At 43.6% G+C, this 17,500-nt stretch overlaps 1 protein-coding gene across 12 annotated transcripts in view; it reads left to right on the plus strand.

The window, feature by feature from the left end:
* The window catches only part of LOC137423244 (CUGBP Elav-like family member 2), a 219,334-nt gene that overhangs the window by 22,616 nt on the left and 179,218 nt on the right, over nucleotides 1-17,500 (plus strand). For 4 of the 12 annotated variants that reach the window (XM_078774505.1, XM_078774511.1, XM_078774513.1 and 1 more), the window contains exon 1: nucleotides 11,335-11,580. The exons of 6 other annotated variants lie outside the window; for them this stretch is intronic. Coding sequence is in view for 1 of the 6 variants with exons in the window: in XM_078774512.1 (XP_078630638.1) it covers nucleotides 11,522-11,580 (59 nt within the window). In the remaining 5 variants the exon portion in view is untranslated. Of the gene's footprint in view, nucleotides 1-11,334; nucleotides 11,581-17,500 lie in introns of those variants that run through there. 2 more of the 12 variants (XM_078774509.1, XM_078774516.1) reach the window with 1 other exon arrangement.

Here is a 17,500-nt window from a genome sequence, read left to right on the forward strand (position 1 = left end):
CTTGACATTTAGCTCATGTGCCTCCCATTTCTCTTGATTATCTTTGAGATCTTTCTACACCTTGATTGGAGTCCACCTGTGGTAAATTCAATTGATTGGACATGATTTGGAAAGGCACACACCTGTCTATACAAAGTCTCACAGCTGACAATGCATATCAGAGCAAAAACCAAGCCATGAGGTCGAAAGAACTGCCTGCAGAGCTCAGAGTAGTCTAGTAGGAAGACTAGGTCCCCCTGCACCCCCCGGAGATATACTTCTAATCAGTGTTTCTAGATTGGAAACAATGTGTAGAAAATGACTAGCTATGGCCCCAAGCTGAAAAAATGTCCCACATACCATTTTTATGCAAATTACTGCTGCCATTATCAAAAAAAGACTAGGTCCCCCTGCACCCCCCCGGAGATATACTTCTAATCAGTGTTTCTAGATTGGAAAAAATGTGTAGAAAATGACTAGCTATGGCCCCAAGCTGAAACAATGTCCCACATACCATTTTTATGCAAATTACTGCTGCCATTATCAAAAAAACGATTTTTGACATATCTCAGCCAATATTGCAGATAATTGAAAAATGAAGGTGTCTAGACCCATGTTTTGAAGGGCATAGATCATGATAGAACTATTCATAACATGATTACATGTGTCTATGGTATACTAGTATGCTAATTAGTGCTTTATTTACAAAATAATCACAGTTTTACGAAATAATAGACTCATATTAAGGTCCGTCTACACAGACGTTAACACAAAGTTTTATTTTTCTAAATACCCTGTGAAATTCACCGAATGCCCTGTGAAACCTGGGATTCTTCTCCAGCTTTTTCAAGGGCCCGACTTTTCCCTTCCCTTTGAAGGCACTGGTGCAGTCTTCTCCGCTGAACACATAGTACCCCCAGGAGAGTGGCACAGTAGTCCTCTCCCAGGGATTCTGCCAGCTCAGAGACGTTGACAAGTTGGCGATGCTTCCCTGACCCTGTATCCAGGTACACCGTCAGCTTGATGTTGTGGGCATGGTGGAGCAGGATCAGGAGGATGTCTGTGTCCGGTGTTCTGACTACAGCGTTCTTGTATCCGATGGTAAGCAGCATGATGGAGGTACAGAACCACCCTGGTATCAGTCTCTTCCTGGTTGCTGTAGATCGTGGGAGTTCACGTACCTCGACCTGAAACACAAAAAGGCACCGCATTTCAATCACCAGTCACTGCCAGTTTCAGTATATCTCCGGGGGGTGCAGGGGGACCTAGTCTTTTTTTGATAATGGCAGCAGTAATTTGCATAAAAATGGTATGTGGGACATTTTTCAGCTTGGGGCCATAGCTAGTCATTTTCTACACATTTTTTCCAATCTAGAAACACTGATTAGAAGTATATCTCCGGGGGGTGCAGGGGGACCTAGTCTTTTTTTGATAATGGCAGCAGTAATTTGCATAAAAATGGTATGTGGGACATTTTGTCAGCTTGGGGCCATAGCTAGTCATTTTCTACACATTTTTTCAATCTAGAAACACTGATTAGAAGTATATCTCCGGGGGGTGCAGGGGGACCTAGTCTTTTTTGATAATGGCAGCAGTAATTTGCATAAAAATGGTATGTGGGACATTATTTCAGCTTGGGGCCATAGCTAGTCATTTTCTACACATTTTTTCCAATCTAGAAACACTGATTAGAAGTATATCTCCGGGGGGTGCAGGGGGACCTAGTCTTCCTACTAGACTAGAGACAGGATTGTGTCGAGGCACAGATCTGGGAAGTCTACAAAAAAAATCTGCTGCATTGAAGGTTCCCAAGAGCACAGTGGCCTCAATAATTCTTAAATGCAAGAAGTTTGGAACAACCAGGACTCATTCTAGAGCTGGCCGCCCGGCCAAACTGAGCAATCGGGGGAGAAGGGCCTTTGTGGAGAGAGGTGAGCAAGAACCCAATGGTCACTCTGGCTAAGCTCCAGAGATCCTGTGTGGAGATGGGAGAAACTTCCAGAAGGACAACAATCACTGCAACACTCCACCGATCTGGGCTTTATGGCAGAGTGGCAAGACGGAAGCCCCTCCTCAGTGAAATACACATGAAAGCCCGCTTGGAGTTTGCAAAAAAGCACCTCAAGGACTCTCAGATTGTGAGAAACAAGATTCTGTGGTCTGATGAAACCAAGATTTTACTGTTTGGCTTCTGTCTGGCCACTCTGCCATAAAGCCCAGATTGGTGGAGTTGTTGCAGTGATGGTTCTTCCGTTTCAAAACTTCTTCCGTTTAAGAATTATAGAGGCCACTGTGCTTTTGGGAACCTTCAATGCAGCAGAATGTTTTTTGTAGGCTTCCCCAGATCTGTGCCTCGACACAATCCTGTCTCTGAGCTCTGCAGGCAGTTCCTTCGACCTCATGGCTTGGTTTTTGCTTTGATATGCATTGTCAGCTGTGAGACTTTGTTTCGACAGATGTGTGCCTTTCCAAATCATGTCCAATCAATTGAATTTACCACAGGTGGACTCCAATCAAGGTGTAGAAACATCTCAAAGATGATCAAGAGAAATGGGAGGCACCTGAGCTAAATTTCAAGTGTCATAGCAAAAGGTATGAATACTTATGTAAATGTGATATTTCAGTTTTTTCTTTTAATAAATTTGCAAAACTTTCTAAAATACTGTTTTGTCTTTGTCATTATGGGGTATTGAGTGTAGATAGATGAGGGATAAATGAATTTAAACGATTTCAGCACAAGGCTGCAACATAACAAAATGTGAAAAAAGTGAAGGGGTCTGAATACTTTCTGAATGCACTGTATATATATGCTTTGATGTGATGTGATGGAATCCGTGAAGAGAAACAGGTTGAGATGGTTTGGTCGCGTGTTGATGAAGGATGAAAGTGACTGGTTGAGAAGAGTGATGGAAATGAATGTAGAAGGAAGTAGAGGACGGGGAAGACCGAGGAAAAACTTGGCTGAAGGTGTTGGAAAAAGAAATGCGGGCAAGGGGGTTAACAAGGGGAGATGCAGAAAATAGGGCAAAATGGAGAAGATTGTCATGGAGCCCACAAGGCTAACCCCTGCTCTAGCAGGAAAAATGGCCTTAAAATGCCTGTTGTTTGTTGTTTGTATGTATATATACAGTGAAACCTTGACTTACGAGTGCACCAACTTACGAGTTTTCCGAGATACGAGCCGTCGCTCGGGCGGTTTATTGCTTTGAGATGCGAGCCGAGATCTGAGTTACGAGCTTACGCCACCCGCCACCAAGTGGGTTCCGGTCACGTGGTTATCTTGCCGTGCAAGCATCTCTGCCGTATATCGCTGCTGTTTTGTTTTCGCATTTTGGTTATTTTGGAGCTTAGGCCACCAGGTGGGTTCTGGTCACGTGGTTATCTTGCCGTGCAAGCATCTCTGCCGTATATCGCTGCTGTTTTGTTTTCGCATTTTGGTTATTTTGGAGCTTACGCCACCAGGTGGGTTCTGGTCACGTGGTTATCTTGCCGTGCAAGCATCTCTGCCGTATATCGCTGCTGTTTTGTTTTCGCATTTTGGTTATTTTGGAGCTTACGCCACCAGGTGGGTTCTGGTCACGTGGTTATCTTGCCGTGCAAGCATCTCTGCCGTATATCGCTGCTGCTTTGTTTTCGCATTTTGGTTATTTTGGAGCTTACGCCACCAGGTGGGTTCTGGTCACGTGGTTATCTTGCCGTGCAAGCATCTCTGCCGTATATCGCTGCTGCTTTGTTTTCGCATTTTGGTTATTTTGGAAAATTTTCTTAGTTTTAACCATGGGTCCTAAGAAATTGAGTGCCAAGGGCAGTACTGAGAAGAAGAAGAGGATGATGTGCTTGGATATAAAACACGCAATCATCGAAAAACATGAGAGAGGTGTGCGTGTTGTCGACTTGGTGAGGCGGATGTGAAGGCAGCTGAAGATTTTATTATAACTTTTGCCGAACTGATAGAAGCCGAACGATACATCCCCCAGCAAATCTTCAACTGTGACGAGACAGGGCTCTTCTGGAAAAAGATGCCGAGGAGGACGTATATAACGGCAGAGGAGAAGAGCATGCCAGGCCACAACTTGTTCAGAGTGCCGACGATAGCTCGCCTTCTCTTTGTGGAAGACACGGTGAGATCCTCAACATCCAACAACTAATGGGACGCAAACGGGGCGCCCAGTTTAGCGGTACACACATTGATGAATCACCCTGCCTGTGAAACACCGACATGACAGGTTATAGCTGGGTCGGGATTCAAACCCAGGCTGGACAGTTTAGAGTCAAGTGTGCGTACCTCCAGTCCAGGCCATCCTGCCAACTTGTATGCTGCATACAGGTGAAATATAAAGCGCGAGATATTTTTATATATACTGTATATTAAAAAAAAAATTGGTGTGGTTTTTGGCGGGCTGGAACGGATTAATAGCATTTCAATGCATTTTAATGGGGAAATTTAATTTGAGAAACGAGCAAATTGAGTTACGAGCTCGGTCACAGAACGAATTAAACTCGTAAGTCAAGGTTTCACTGTATATATATATATATATATATATATATATATATATATATATATATATATATATATATATATATATACAAACTGGACATATATATATAAGTTCAAAACACACCTGGTCACAAGTGTGCCGCACTGACTGGGTCCTCAGTCGAGGTCCTCAGCATCATTCTGTTTCGGCCCTTCAACCTCGATACGGTCAGCTAAGGTGGGCCAGCAGGGGCACATACACATCCACATGCAGCAACTACACCTGGATGCGTACATACCCCCACCCCCAGCCAGTGCGAACGCAGACCGCAGACTACAACAACAACAACACCCTCCGCATCCAGAATCCACAGCACCAAACAAACATGGTGGAACACTCAAACATCCACCTTTATACCCTTCACCACTCACCAACAAAACACACCAGATCATTCATACACACCCATACACGCACATACACAACACCAATCAACCAACCACCTACCCTTACAACATACACCATTCAACATACAAAAACACACACTCATGCAAAAATTAATTCATGCAAAAACACACCCTCACCCACTCACTCATATACACAAAATAAGAAATAATAATTAATAGTCAAAAAAAACAAAAAATTAAAAAAACCCACACACAACCAACCTATATATATATATATATATAATTATATACATTCTTGGGGAAAAATACCAGGGGCATAGAAAAGGCCCCTTTATATATGGTATGTGGCAAAGTATAGAAAAGAAGGGACATTCAATAAAAAATCTCGTTTGCATGCTGGACTACCCTTGTGTTCTTTGGAGGAACCAGATAATGCTCTACAAAAGTTCATATAAAGGAGGAGGGGGGGGGGGGGGGGTGGTGCCAATTTGATTCATACAGCAACCTGAAGAAGTAAATGTATTTCCATTGCAGTTGTAGTCTCTTGGTTTTCAAAGGGACCTTTTTGTAGTCCATTTTTTTGTAAAAAATTGAAATGCCATGCATAATATTTGTTTTCTATTCTATTGCAGAAGTGGGTGTACATATACAATTCATCCATCATCTCTAATTATCAGTATTCTTCATGTCCATATCACGTTTGTCCAATATGTCTGCAATGTCAACAATTGCAAGTTTGTCATGTGCAATTATGGTCCAAACGGGATTGGTAAAATAGGCTGCACTGCACATGTTGTCCAATTCTTTTATCTAATCCAATTGTTGCCTGTCATGTATAATGACATCACGCTTGTCCCGAAGAATACATCACACCCTACTTGTCTGCAATTGGTTGGTACAGAGTACATACAAACTTTATTAATCTTTTAAACAAATTCGATTTTACAAACATGCACATTATCTTATGTGCTTTTGCTTTCAAGGTACACAGAAAACCTTACGTACTGATGGGTTTTAATCTATATATGTTGGGTGCCCCTTTATATGAACTTTTCTGGAGCATTACTTGCTTCTTCCAAAGAACACAAGGGTAGTCCAGCATGTACACGAGATTTTTTTTGAATGTCCCTTCTTTTCCATACATTTCACATGGCATATAGAAAATACAGTCATCGCCAAAAGTATTGGCACCCTTGCACTTTTTTTCAAATAACTCACAATTTTCTCAAACAAAAGTTGAAATTGACAAAAGTATTTGGTCTCCACAATTCTTTATTTCACTGTTAATATTACAGAACCTTTGTTTTTGATTCAGAACTTAATATATCCTTCTAAATCAGAAATTAAAAAGAAATGGCATTGACAAAATTATTGACACCATGGACTTAATATTTGGTATCACAGCCTTAGGACAAAATAAATGCAGTCAAGCGCTTCCTATAGCCATGAATGAGCTTCATACACCTCTCTACTGGCAGTTTGGCCCACTCTTCTTGTGCAAACTGCTCCAGTTCTCCCAGATTTGAAGGTGGCCTTCTCCCAACTGCTGTTTTCAGATCTCCCCACAGGTGTTCAATAGGATTGAGATCTGGACTCATTGCTGGCCACTTCAGAACAGTCTAGCGTTTTGTCTTTAACCATACCTGGGTGCTTTTTAAAGTGTGTTTGGGGTCATTGTCCTCTTACAACACCTTGACCTTCAATGGAGAACCAGCTTTGACACTGGGTTGAAAATTGCGCTCCAAAATGCCTCGGTAATCCTGATTTCATGATGCCATGCACAAATTCAAGGCACCCAGTGCGAAAGACAGCACAGCAACCCCAAAACATCACTGACCCCCCTGCATGTTTGACTGTAAGGAAGGTGTTCTTTTCTTTGAAGGCTTCATTTTGTTTACTGTAAACATGGAGATGATGTGCATTACCCAAAAGCTCAAATTTGGTCTCATCTGTCCACAGGACATTCTCCCAGAAAGATTTTGGCTTGTTCAGGTGTGTTTTGACAAACGCCAGTCAGGCATTCTAATGTCTCTCTCAGCAGTGGGGTCCTTCTGGATCTCCTACCATTATAACCCCCTTTCATTGAGTTGGCAACGGATGGTGTGAGTTTAAACTGTCGTACCTTGTGTCTGAAGGTCAGCTTGAATCTGTTTGGCATTTGATTGAGGTGCTTTCTCCACCATTCAAACAATCCTTCGCTGCAATCTTCGATCAGGTTTTCTCTTGCAGCCACGTCCAGGGAGGTTGGCTACAGTGCCATGGGCCTTAAACATCCTGAAAACATTGTGTTCGCTGGACACAGGAACATCAAGATCGCTGGAGATGGACTTGTAGCCTTGAGATTGTCCGTGCTTGGCTACAATCTTTTGTCTGACCTCCTCAGAGAATTCTCTGGTTTTCTTTCTTTTCTCCATGCTCATTGCGGTACACACAGTGACACAAAACAGCAGAATGACTCCTTTTCTCCATTCAAACTGGTTGAATGAGTGATTTTTTTTATATTGCAGGCACCTGCAACTCACCATAGGTGAGTTTGATTCCAAAGTGAAGGAGAATCACCTGCTTGAAATCTAATTATTTCTAACAACTTCTAAAAGTTGCCAATAATATTGTCTGGGACATTTTAGGATTTGTGTGGTATAAGTTAAGATTTAGTAATTTTTTCAGCTTTTTTTGTTTTCTTCCACTGCAAACCAAAGAAATACGTCTGTGGATACCCAAATATTTTTAATTTCAACAATTTTCTGGAAGAAATGGTGCATTATTTGAAAAAATTGCAAGGGTGCCAACATTTTTGGCCACGACTGTATAAAGGTGCCCATTCTATGCCCTTGGCATTTTACCCAAGAATATCCCTTCTTTTCTATAGTTTGTCACATAGATACCAGGTAAAGGGGCCTTTTCTATGCCCCTGGCATTTTACACAAGATACATTTTAACTACGAACAAAATGCATTTGTTCGTCGTGCAAGACTTTATTGAAGACGATATAAAAGACTTGAAAAAGTAACGGGAAAAAAAATGTTCAACCCAGATGGGATTCAAACTCAAAATCCCCAGCTTTGTCGTCTGATTCCTTAACCATTGGGCCAGCACGGTGGAGTAAAAAAAGAATGTTTTAAAGGCGTGTAAAGTGTGTATATATATGTATATATGTATATTTATAGATATAATATACCAGTAGAAGCTGAGAAACGAATTTTCAGTCCCCATGTTAAAGTTGCATACAGAGAAAGGATCCCATATAAAGGGAGGGGTACTTTGCAGCTCCCTTTGATTAATTATTCAAGATGATATAAAAGACTTCAAAAAGTATGAAGAAAAAAAAATAATTCAACCCATATGGGAGTCAAACCTACACTCCCCAGCTTGCGAGTCTGATGCCTTATCTGTTCAGCCATTAACCCAGCACATTCGATTTGGGTAATAATATTTTGAAGTTATTGTGTGTGTGTGTGTGTGTGTGTGTGTGTGTGTGTGTGTGTGTGTGTGTGTGTGTGTGTGTGTGTGTGTGTGTGTGTGTGTGTGTGTGTGTGTGTGTGTGTGTGTGTATATATATTTTTTTTTCTATATATATATATACATACATACATACATACATACATATATATATATATATATATATATATATATATATATATATATATATATATATATATATATATATATATATACATATATATATATATATATGTATGTATGTATGTATGTATGTATATATATATATTGTTGCGGATCCGTGTGTCGGCGCTCCCCTTACCAAGGGGGGGTTAGTCCCCTTGTCTTTTAAGCTGGCCGTTCCCCCCCCCCCCCTAGTCCTGGAAGCTACAACGCTCCTCCGTGGTCGAGATTGGCCAGGGTGATTGGTCAAGATGGATTCCCAAATACCTGCGTGCCAATCCCTCCGCGAAGCAGGGAAATAACTCCCGCTCGAACCACGGACAGGTGGAAATTGCCAAGCGGTTTAGCAATCCGCGATTTGAGCTGTTAGCAAAAAGACTAGCCCAATTCTGAGCGGTTCTAATCGTGCCACTTATATTCAATTGAGAAATCACTAAAGCGATCGGATGGAGAGGAAACCAAAAGGTAGGAAGAACAGAGATTTATTACGTACAAAAACCCGAAGAGGAAACGAGAGAAGTGCATGTACAAGGGAAGAAGAAGAAGCAGACACAGGGCAAGCTTATACAGTCTTAATTAACACGTCCAGGACAACACAAACAGACTTACACGAAAGGGGAATAGCAGGAAGGAAGGTCCAAGCAGATGGGCCAGCATTGGCTCCTGCCCCAGTTCACGCTCCACTCTGGTCCACGCTTCACTTCGGTCCACGCTCCGGTTCCGCGGCGAAACCCGGCAGGCAGTGTGGTGGGTATTGACGGCGCGAGCGGACCGTACATGCGGGGGGGGGGGGGGGGGGGGGTTCATATATCGGGGAGGAATCGTGTCTCGGGCCTCTTGACTCTCCAATGGTGCCGCTCAGACTCGGCAGACTCAAACTCCAACCGACATGTCTTTGGCTCGCACTCGTCTCTGGCTCGCTCTTGTCTCTGACTCACCGACCTTCTCCCCGACTCTCTAAGTAGTCCTGCGCGAGCGCTTATATTACGCGCTCGCGTATCAAGCCGCATGCTTTTAGGACACACCCACCGGTGAGCTCGCCTCGGCCCTGGTTGGTCGCGAGGGCTCACCGACTCCGCCCTTAACAGGGCTATGCCTCGCCCCGACAACTCCTCCCCCTTTCTCTCCGCTCTGACTGCATGGTTAATGGCGTCTGGAGCGAGCGCTGCGGCAGCGAAGGCTCGATGCAGCGAACGCTGCTGGCAAAGGCGCGCAATACAATTTGGAGGGAGGCTAAGCCGCAAAATGAATGGGATTTGAAAAGGGGCCTAGGTTATTTGATTAATGCAACGCAGAGTCAAACTATTTGAAACAGAGCCTTACCTGAAACACATACTAATGAGGTAATGACATAACTGAAAGGTTCCTATGGTGTCCTACGTGTTGCAATATGGACTAACTAGGGTGCGACCTTTGACCTTTACCAAATGGGAATATTTACAGGGAGTTATTTACAAGGGATTATTATTTACAAGTGACGGTTCTGAAAACCGTAACAATATATATATTTTTTCCAATGTAAAACCAAATTGAAAAGTCGTGTGAGGTGATTATTGTAGCAAATGCCTCCCTTGCAATTTGGCAGTAGTCGTGAGGATTGTGGCTCTGAGTCCCGTTTTAGCATTCGTGGGGAGGAGGTATTGCAGCAGCTGAGGGAGCTAACATTACTGATGGACATCCTGTGCTCAAAATGGAGTTTGTGCATCTTGGAATTGGCACATTACCTTTCCAGTCTTCTCCTTTTATTATTTATTTATTTTTACATATCTACCGCTTTGATGCAGCTTCTCTCTGCGAGCCTTTTGTCAGGTCGCCCTTTGAAAAGTTCTCCACTCTTGATTTGGTGAGAAGCATTCAGCCCGCCGTGGTTCTCGAGTTAACTTGGAAAGTCTGCAACTTTTGTGCACCTAATTACGGGCGTTCACCTTGGGTAGGTATTGACCGAGCCTTCGCTGCAAATTGGTTAATTATGCCGCGTGTTCCAATTTCCTGCACGGACTTGCCCCAGCGGGCTTGTATCTCACAGAGGGGCTGCTCTCCTTTTAGTGGTGGCGATATGAGAAGCATCATGGGGAAAATGCTCCCTGAGTAACACAGTGCAAAACGGAAAAAGCTGTAATGCTAGAGGGTGTTGAGAAAGGTTTTTGTTTTGTGCTCTATGGGGAGGAGACGTCTCCTTTGGTCGTTGCTTGTACACCATCCGAATCGTAAGAGCCTTTCTGGTGGTGGCGGCCTCGGACTCTATTGTCTCGCTCTACTCAAGTTGTGGTTCTTACGTGCTCCGAGTGCTCGGACGTGTGCCAGCCTTGCTTGCTCCTGGTTTCTGTGTGCAGCGCCTCGCGCGTCAGTTTTTTAAAATATTTGTGGTGTAATGTCAGAAGCCGGTTGTTTGTAATATGTATCCGAGTGCATGGCTCATTGGGCATTGTGAAACGCAATATATTATTGACACTTTGCTTCATGTAAACCTGAAAACATGCAATTTGATTTTCTTCCCAAGCTCCAAGAACCGAACTGTTGTTTGCCTGTGGTGATTACTTGTTCTCACAACCCAATACACCCGCCAAGTGAGAGCCGATACGGTTAGCGGTCTGAAATTTCAGGGCTGTAGCGGAGGGGGTCGTGGGGGTGCGGGGTGGAAACATCATCCTACGCCTTCAATAACAAGTCTTCAAAGCCCTTTCATGGCTTCTGCGGTTGCGTTAATTCCAGTGCCAATGTTTGTGCCGTTGAGTTTGTAGGTCCTCAACGCTGCCATTACCATTTCAAAGTCTTGTGCTTGTGACCTGCTTTTGGCTTCTAATGACTAGAGATACCCCCCCTCGAGCCATTCGCTTAGTGTTTGTGTTGAGCTTGCCCTGCCTCTTGCTCACTCCTGCATCCAGTAAATGCGCTGGAGATGTGGTTGCTTGTCCTTTGGGCGAGCACGGGGCACGGCTTTGCATTCGCTCATTGACGAGGGGCGTTTGAGGTGGCAGGGAATGTGCCTCGGTGGTAGAACGCAGTGCAACGCAAAGGTACCGACTATTTTTCGTCTGTATGGAAGATTTCGGTGCTGCGACGTCGATCTGGCCTTCGTTTTTTGATGGTCATTTTAGGTATGTACAGACATGGCACGTGCCTTTCTGATTTTGCATACCCGGAGGGCCATATAATAGTACGTACATATGTGTTGCACAACCACTTTGCAGGACCTGATGTTGTCGACACAGGCTCTGAGAAGTGAACATAGCGGCAGCACCTCGTGCATGCTTTTTCGCTTAAATGGTGCAGCGTTCTGATTCATGCCTTTCGCTGTAATGAGTGCACATTTCAACAGAACTGATTGAGGTTTGAAACCTCATTGAGACATCTTTTGGTGGATACTTTTTATTTTGGAAAATTGTCCTTGGATGGTCCAGTATGAAACCACGGTGTGGTAGCATTGAGGCAGCGAGCGTTTTTTATTTATTTATTTAAATTGTAAACCTCCTTGATGGCGTTTGTTTTTCACTTTGTGAAAAGCAAAGTGTTTCTTATTTTATTAAATCAGGATGGGAATATTCAACGAGTTCTGCTGTAAGATGACGAATGGTTAGGTTATTAAAAGCACAAGTAACGTTGATCTTTTGTTTTTTTTGTAAATGTTATAAAGCTGTTGAATAAGCCTGGTGTTGGCTTAGCGGTTAGGGTGCAGGCTTGGGATCCTAGGATCCTGGGTTTGAATCCCGGTCGATCGCTGAATTAATGCCAGGGGGGTTGACCAACCTGTCATCCTTCCGAGGTCGGCAAATTGAGTACCAGTTAACTGGTAATTCCCTGTGTGTTGCAAGAGGCGACTAACAGGGTTAGCAGCAGAAAGGGCATCTGGCCATAAAACATTGCTTCTAAAAGGGGGAAAAAAGGGGAAAGGGGAAAAAGGTCAACCCTCGATCTGAAGGGGAAAAATGCCTCTAAAGGTGGTTCATATAAAGATGTTGAATGGTGCTGCTTAAGTTGTTGTTTTTTTGGGTGTCTTGCTCGTATCACTTGGGAGAGCTTTTTATTATCAGTGTAAATTTTTGGTAGGTACGTTAAATACTGATAAATAGCTCGACTCAAATGGCAAGATATTTCGAAAGGCAGTTTTTCAACCACAATATTAATATTGGTGGGAACCTGCTCTGCAAACCGATTCACAGTTATTGTGCTGTTCTATTTGAGTGCACCGTTTGAAATGGACAACCACATTTGAGAATGGGAACATCTGGTCTCTCACCCTTTTAGCAACCATTTTGTGTGGAATGCTCTCTGACTGCATTCACTACATATGAGTGCCTATTATGGAGTGTATTTGAATTGCACATTTACTTTTGTGAGAATAGGCCTTGAGAAAGTGACAAGTTGAGAGCCACTAAAAGGCCCTTGGCCAATGTCTTTTCCTTGGGAAAATTGGCACTAACTTCCTGACGGTTTGTGGCAGGGAGGAGGATAAATGCAAGCAGTCGTTGTTTTAGCCTTAACTGCATAATGGTGAGTGCTTTGGTGCCCAATACAGTGCTCACTCTATTGTGCCAGCACCGTCCTCATGCCACTCCTTCTGCAGACGAGGCTATGCCCTTACCGCCCCTTAACTGCACCTGACGCCCACCATCGGAAAACAATTTGCTACTTTATGACGGGCAAGATTGCAATGATGCATTTCGCGTGAAGTACCCACCCTCATATGTGACTGACTAAATGAAAATGTGGTTTCCCATGAAAACGTTGGTGGATTCGAGTGAAATCGCTTTGCGACCAATACTTGGAATTTAAATATTATTCCATGTGTGTACCAAACTTGTCAACAGTGTTGTAGCAAACTATAGTTGTATTCATGTTGCAGGCAACTAGCTGCATCCTTGACAAATGAAATGCCTTGATAAGAATGGACAACTGGTGGACAAATAATTTTGAAACTGTCAACCTACTGAAAGAATGCCCTGGATGGGGCAGTGGTGGACCAAAGTTCAGATGTATCAAGGAAATTGATAGTTTTGCTGCAGTACAATGTCTTGAAATAGCATGAATAGAACAGAATGGATCGTGTTTATGGTGATCTACAGGTAGCAAACATAAAATGGAAACATCAGTGGAAAGTCATTTAATTGGGTGTTGGGCCACCACTTGCGGCCAGTACCGCCTGTATGTGCCGTGGCTTGGAGTCCACCAGTGTCTGGAATTCTGCAGGAGGCGCCATTCTTCCACGAGAAGGTCAATCAACTCGCACGTTTTTGGCGGAGGTGTAAAATGCTGTCTTGGGGGTCGTTCCAGAATATCCCAGAAATGCTCGATTGGATATCAGATCTGGTGGCAGAGAAGGCCATGACGTATGGAAAACTTCAATCATGCTCAACAAACCATTGGGTGACCACACTTGTTTTGTGGATGGGGGCATTGGAAGGGGGGGGGGGGGGGGGGGGGGAGGGATTTCCTCTTGCAGTAAATGCCAGCCATAAATACAAACAAGCAAAAGATCATATTGATCTTTACTACCCCTGTCAATCCACCCCAAATACACCTCCTTCAAATTCCCTGTTTTCTTTCCTGAAAGCCACTGCAGTGCCCACCTTGTTTATCGCGTGCCCCTCGCCCCAGCCCTCTCCCTTCCACAGATCTCCTGATCTCCCTGTTCCTTACTGTTGTTGTGCTTCCCTCTCTCTCTCTCTCCCCCCCCCCCCCCCCCCCCCTCTTGTGTCCTGTTCACTGTAATATATGTTCTATGTGTTAGCTCTTGCATAAGCCTCGACTTTGTATACAAAAAAAACAACCCCCAGGCCTGTGCAACATTTTTATACATGACCCTAAGCATGCTGGGACGTTATTTGCTGAATTTACACATGGGCCACACCTGTGTTGAAGCTGTTGCTTGGTGTCCCTCATTTATCCAGGTGTTTCCATATTTTCTTGTCCACTACCTACCTACATGTACTGCAGTGGACTAAATAGGCCTTTCAAGATGTACCTGATATAATCTGCATCTTGTAACAAACCCAAACTCGAACGGCACTCAGTGGAGAGCAAACCTCCGCTTGGTTGGCCATATCACTCAATGGTGAAGAATCACTTAATAAATTCTACTAGCTAGATTTGGATCCAGATCTTCACCAAAATTGAATCGATTCTTCCTCGTCACACACACAACCTGTCCACCAAGTTTCGTCCAATTCCATCCATAGCTTTTTGAGATATCCTCTATGTATAGTTTTTGGCCCTATCTCCCAATGGTGAAAAATCACTTAAAAAATTAAATAATTCTCATCCGAATGCATATGCAGATCTTCACCAAAATCGAATCGTCCTTGTCAGACACCCAACCGGGCCACCAAGTTTCGTCCAATTCCATGCACAACTTTTTGACATATCCTGCTATGTATAGTTTTTGGCCCTATCTCCCAATGGTGAAGAATCACTTAAAAATTTTTGTAGCCGGATCCGAATCCGGATCTTCACCAAAATCTAATCATTTCGTCCTTGTCCACATACGCTACATGACTGCCAAATTTCGGTCAAATCTGTCCACAACTTTTCGAGATATTTTGTTCACAAACGGACAGACAAACGGAAGGATAGGGGTGAAAACATAACCTCGGTCCACCTTTGGTGGCGGAGATAATTAACTTGATGCCATCCCTCTTTCAAAACCAATGATTCATCAAAAAAAAAAATGCATCAAATAAGTTAACCATGTCGTGATGCAAATAGATTGCCACCAAAGGTGGACGGAGGTTATACAGACTTGGCATTTAATATGGAATATTTTTTTTGTGGGGGTGAACTTACTTTACAAGATGACTTAGAACCAAAAGTTCATTGGAGTTAAGTTGAAATTATTCTAGATTTTGTTAATGTGACCTTTAAAAGAAACAAAAACCACATTTGACATTTCGAAGCAAATAAATTGATCCTTGAAAGTGATGGAAACTGATATCGAACTCAATTCACGGACAGTACTGTGTTAAACTTCTGTACGTTTTCCAGAAGTATCTCTTTATTTTGCACATTAGCCAAAAATAATTTCAACAAAAACAAAAGCTAAATTATGACTGGGATTACGGACAGTAAAATTGCAGTTCAGTACTTTGTGTAACCCCCACGAGCATTCAGGAGAGCCGTACACGTCGAGGCATGCTGTTCACGAGATTTGCCAAGGTTTGGACAGCAATCGCTTGCCATGCAGTGACAATAGTCTGCTGCAATTCACGCACAGAGGTAGGCTGCTGGTCCAAGTTGTCGATTTGACCTGTTAATTCTGCCCACAAGTTCTCTATCGGATTCATATCCGGGGACATGGCAGGCCACTCCATATGCTCTACACCACGGTCAGCAAGAAAGTGTTGGATCATGCGAGCACGATGAGGCCGTGCATTGTCATCTTGGAAGACAAAGTTTCCTCGAAAGGCTGCACGAGCAAATGCAGGCAATGTTTCTTCCAGAATGACCCTGTACTTGAACTGGTTCAGGTTTCCATTCAGAACAACCAGGTCAGTTTTGCCCCCTGCATGAAAAGCAGCCCAAACGGTCACCCCACCACCTCCAGCTTGGACTCTTGGCACTATACAATCTTCGTTGTGGGCTTCATGCACTTGGCTGCGCACTCGGACGTGGCCATCTTGACGATAGACCAGAAATCTAGACTCGTCACTGAAAGTCACGTGATTCCAGTGTCCTGGCTGCCATTGACGGTGCTCTCTGGCCCACTGCAATCGGTGCTGGCTGTGTTGTCTGGTCAGGCGTGGCTTTCTCAGGGGACGCCTGGCACGATAGCCTGCTTGAACCAATCGTTGGTTGACTAGCCTTCTGGATACAGGCATGTTTGTCAGTTGCTGCCACTCAGCCCTAAGCCGATTAGCTGACTTTGTACCGCCATTGCAGACTAACCGGTGCAGCTGGCGATCATCTCTCCTTGTGGTTCTGCGTGGACGTCCTGGCCTCGGTATTGGAGTGGGGACACCCCTCTGAGCATTTCGTTTCAGGATCTTGGACACCTGACCTTGAGTGATGCCATACTGCCGAGCAATAGCACGCTGTTTCATGCCAGAATTTTGTAAAGCCACCACTCCATGACAAACAGCATTGTCAAGTTGACGGACCATCTCCAGAGGAAGCGGCAATAACTTTTGTAGACGTGCAGCAGTTGTTTTCCACTAATACAGAACGCAACAACCCTTATATACCCGATTGTGAAGCCAATCGTCAAATGTACCTGTCCTTACATTTTGTCAGGCCACCTGTGATATAATCCTGTTATTGACTTCTTGCTGCGAAAGACAATCAGTGACATGGTTCTTTCAACAAAGACATCACCAAAGGGTAAAAGAAACTCACCAGATTGATATACTGAGTTCAGAAAGTAAACCCAAGTCAAGAAGAAAACAAATATTCCATATTAAATACCAAGTCTGTATATTCACTCCTGTTTGTCTGATTTGTCTGTGTTTGTGAGAGGATATCTCAAAGTATTATTTATGGATTCATATGAAACTTGGTGGACTGGTTGGGTGTGACGAGGAAGAAGTTGTTAGATTTTGGTGAACATCCGGATCTGGATACTATAATTTTTAGTGATTCTTCGCAATTGAAAGGTGGGGCCAAAAACAATAAGGAGCACGATATTTCAAAAAGTTGTGGACAGGTTATGACAAATTATGTGGATGAGATGTGTCGGTAACCAGAACATGCCCATTAGATTATGGTTCAGGTCCGCATGCAGATGCTATCAGTGGGATACAAAACGTAAACTGTTCAGCCTTGTGTAGGTATGCTACAGAGTGATTTTGTAGCCCTGGAATGAAGTTTCACTCTGAAGACAATGCACATGGTAATAGACACGCATTCTTATTGGTGTAGCATGCCTTTGTACAATATCCTTGCACATTGACAATCACGTCGATAAAACACCATTGTCTGTCTGTGCATTCCTGGTTTCGCTCTTTATTCACACGTCGCTCCAACCTGTGGTTGTGTCTGCATGATCAAATGTCTAACACGGATTGAAGCATGTAACGTGTCATGGTCTTA

The sequence above is a fragment of the Myxine glutinosa genome, chromosome 3 (genome assembly GCF_964187855.1).
Source record: "Myxine glutinosa chromosome 3, kmMyxGlut1.1, whole genome shotgun sequence".
NCBI classification, from domain to species: domain Eukaryota; kingdom Metazoa; phylum Chordata; class Myxini; order Myxiniformes; family Myxinidae; genus Myxine; species Myxine glutinosa.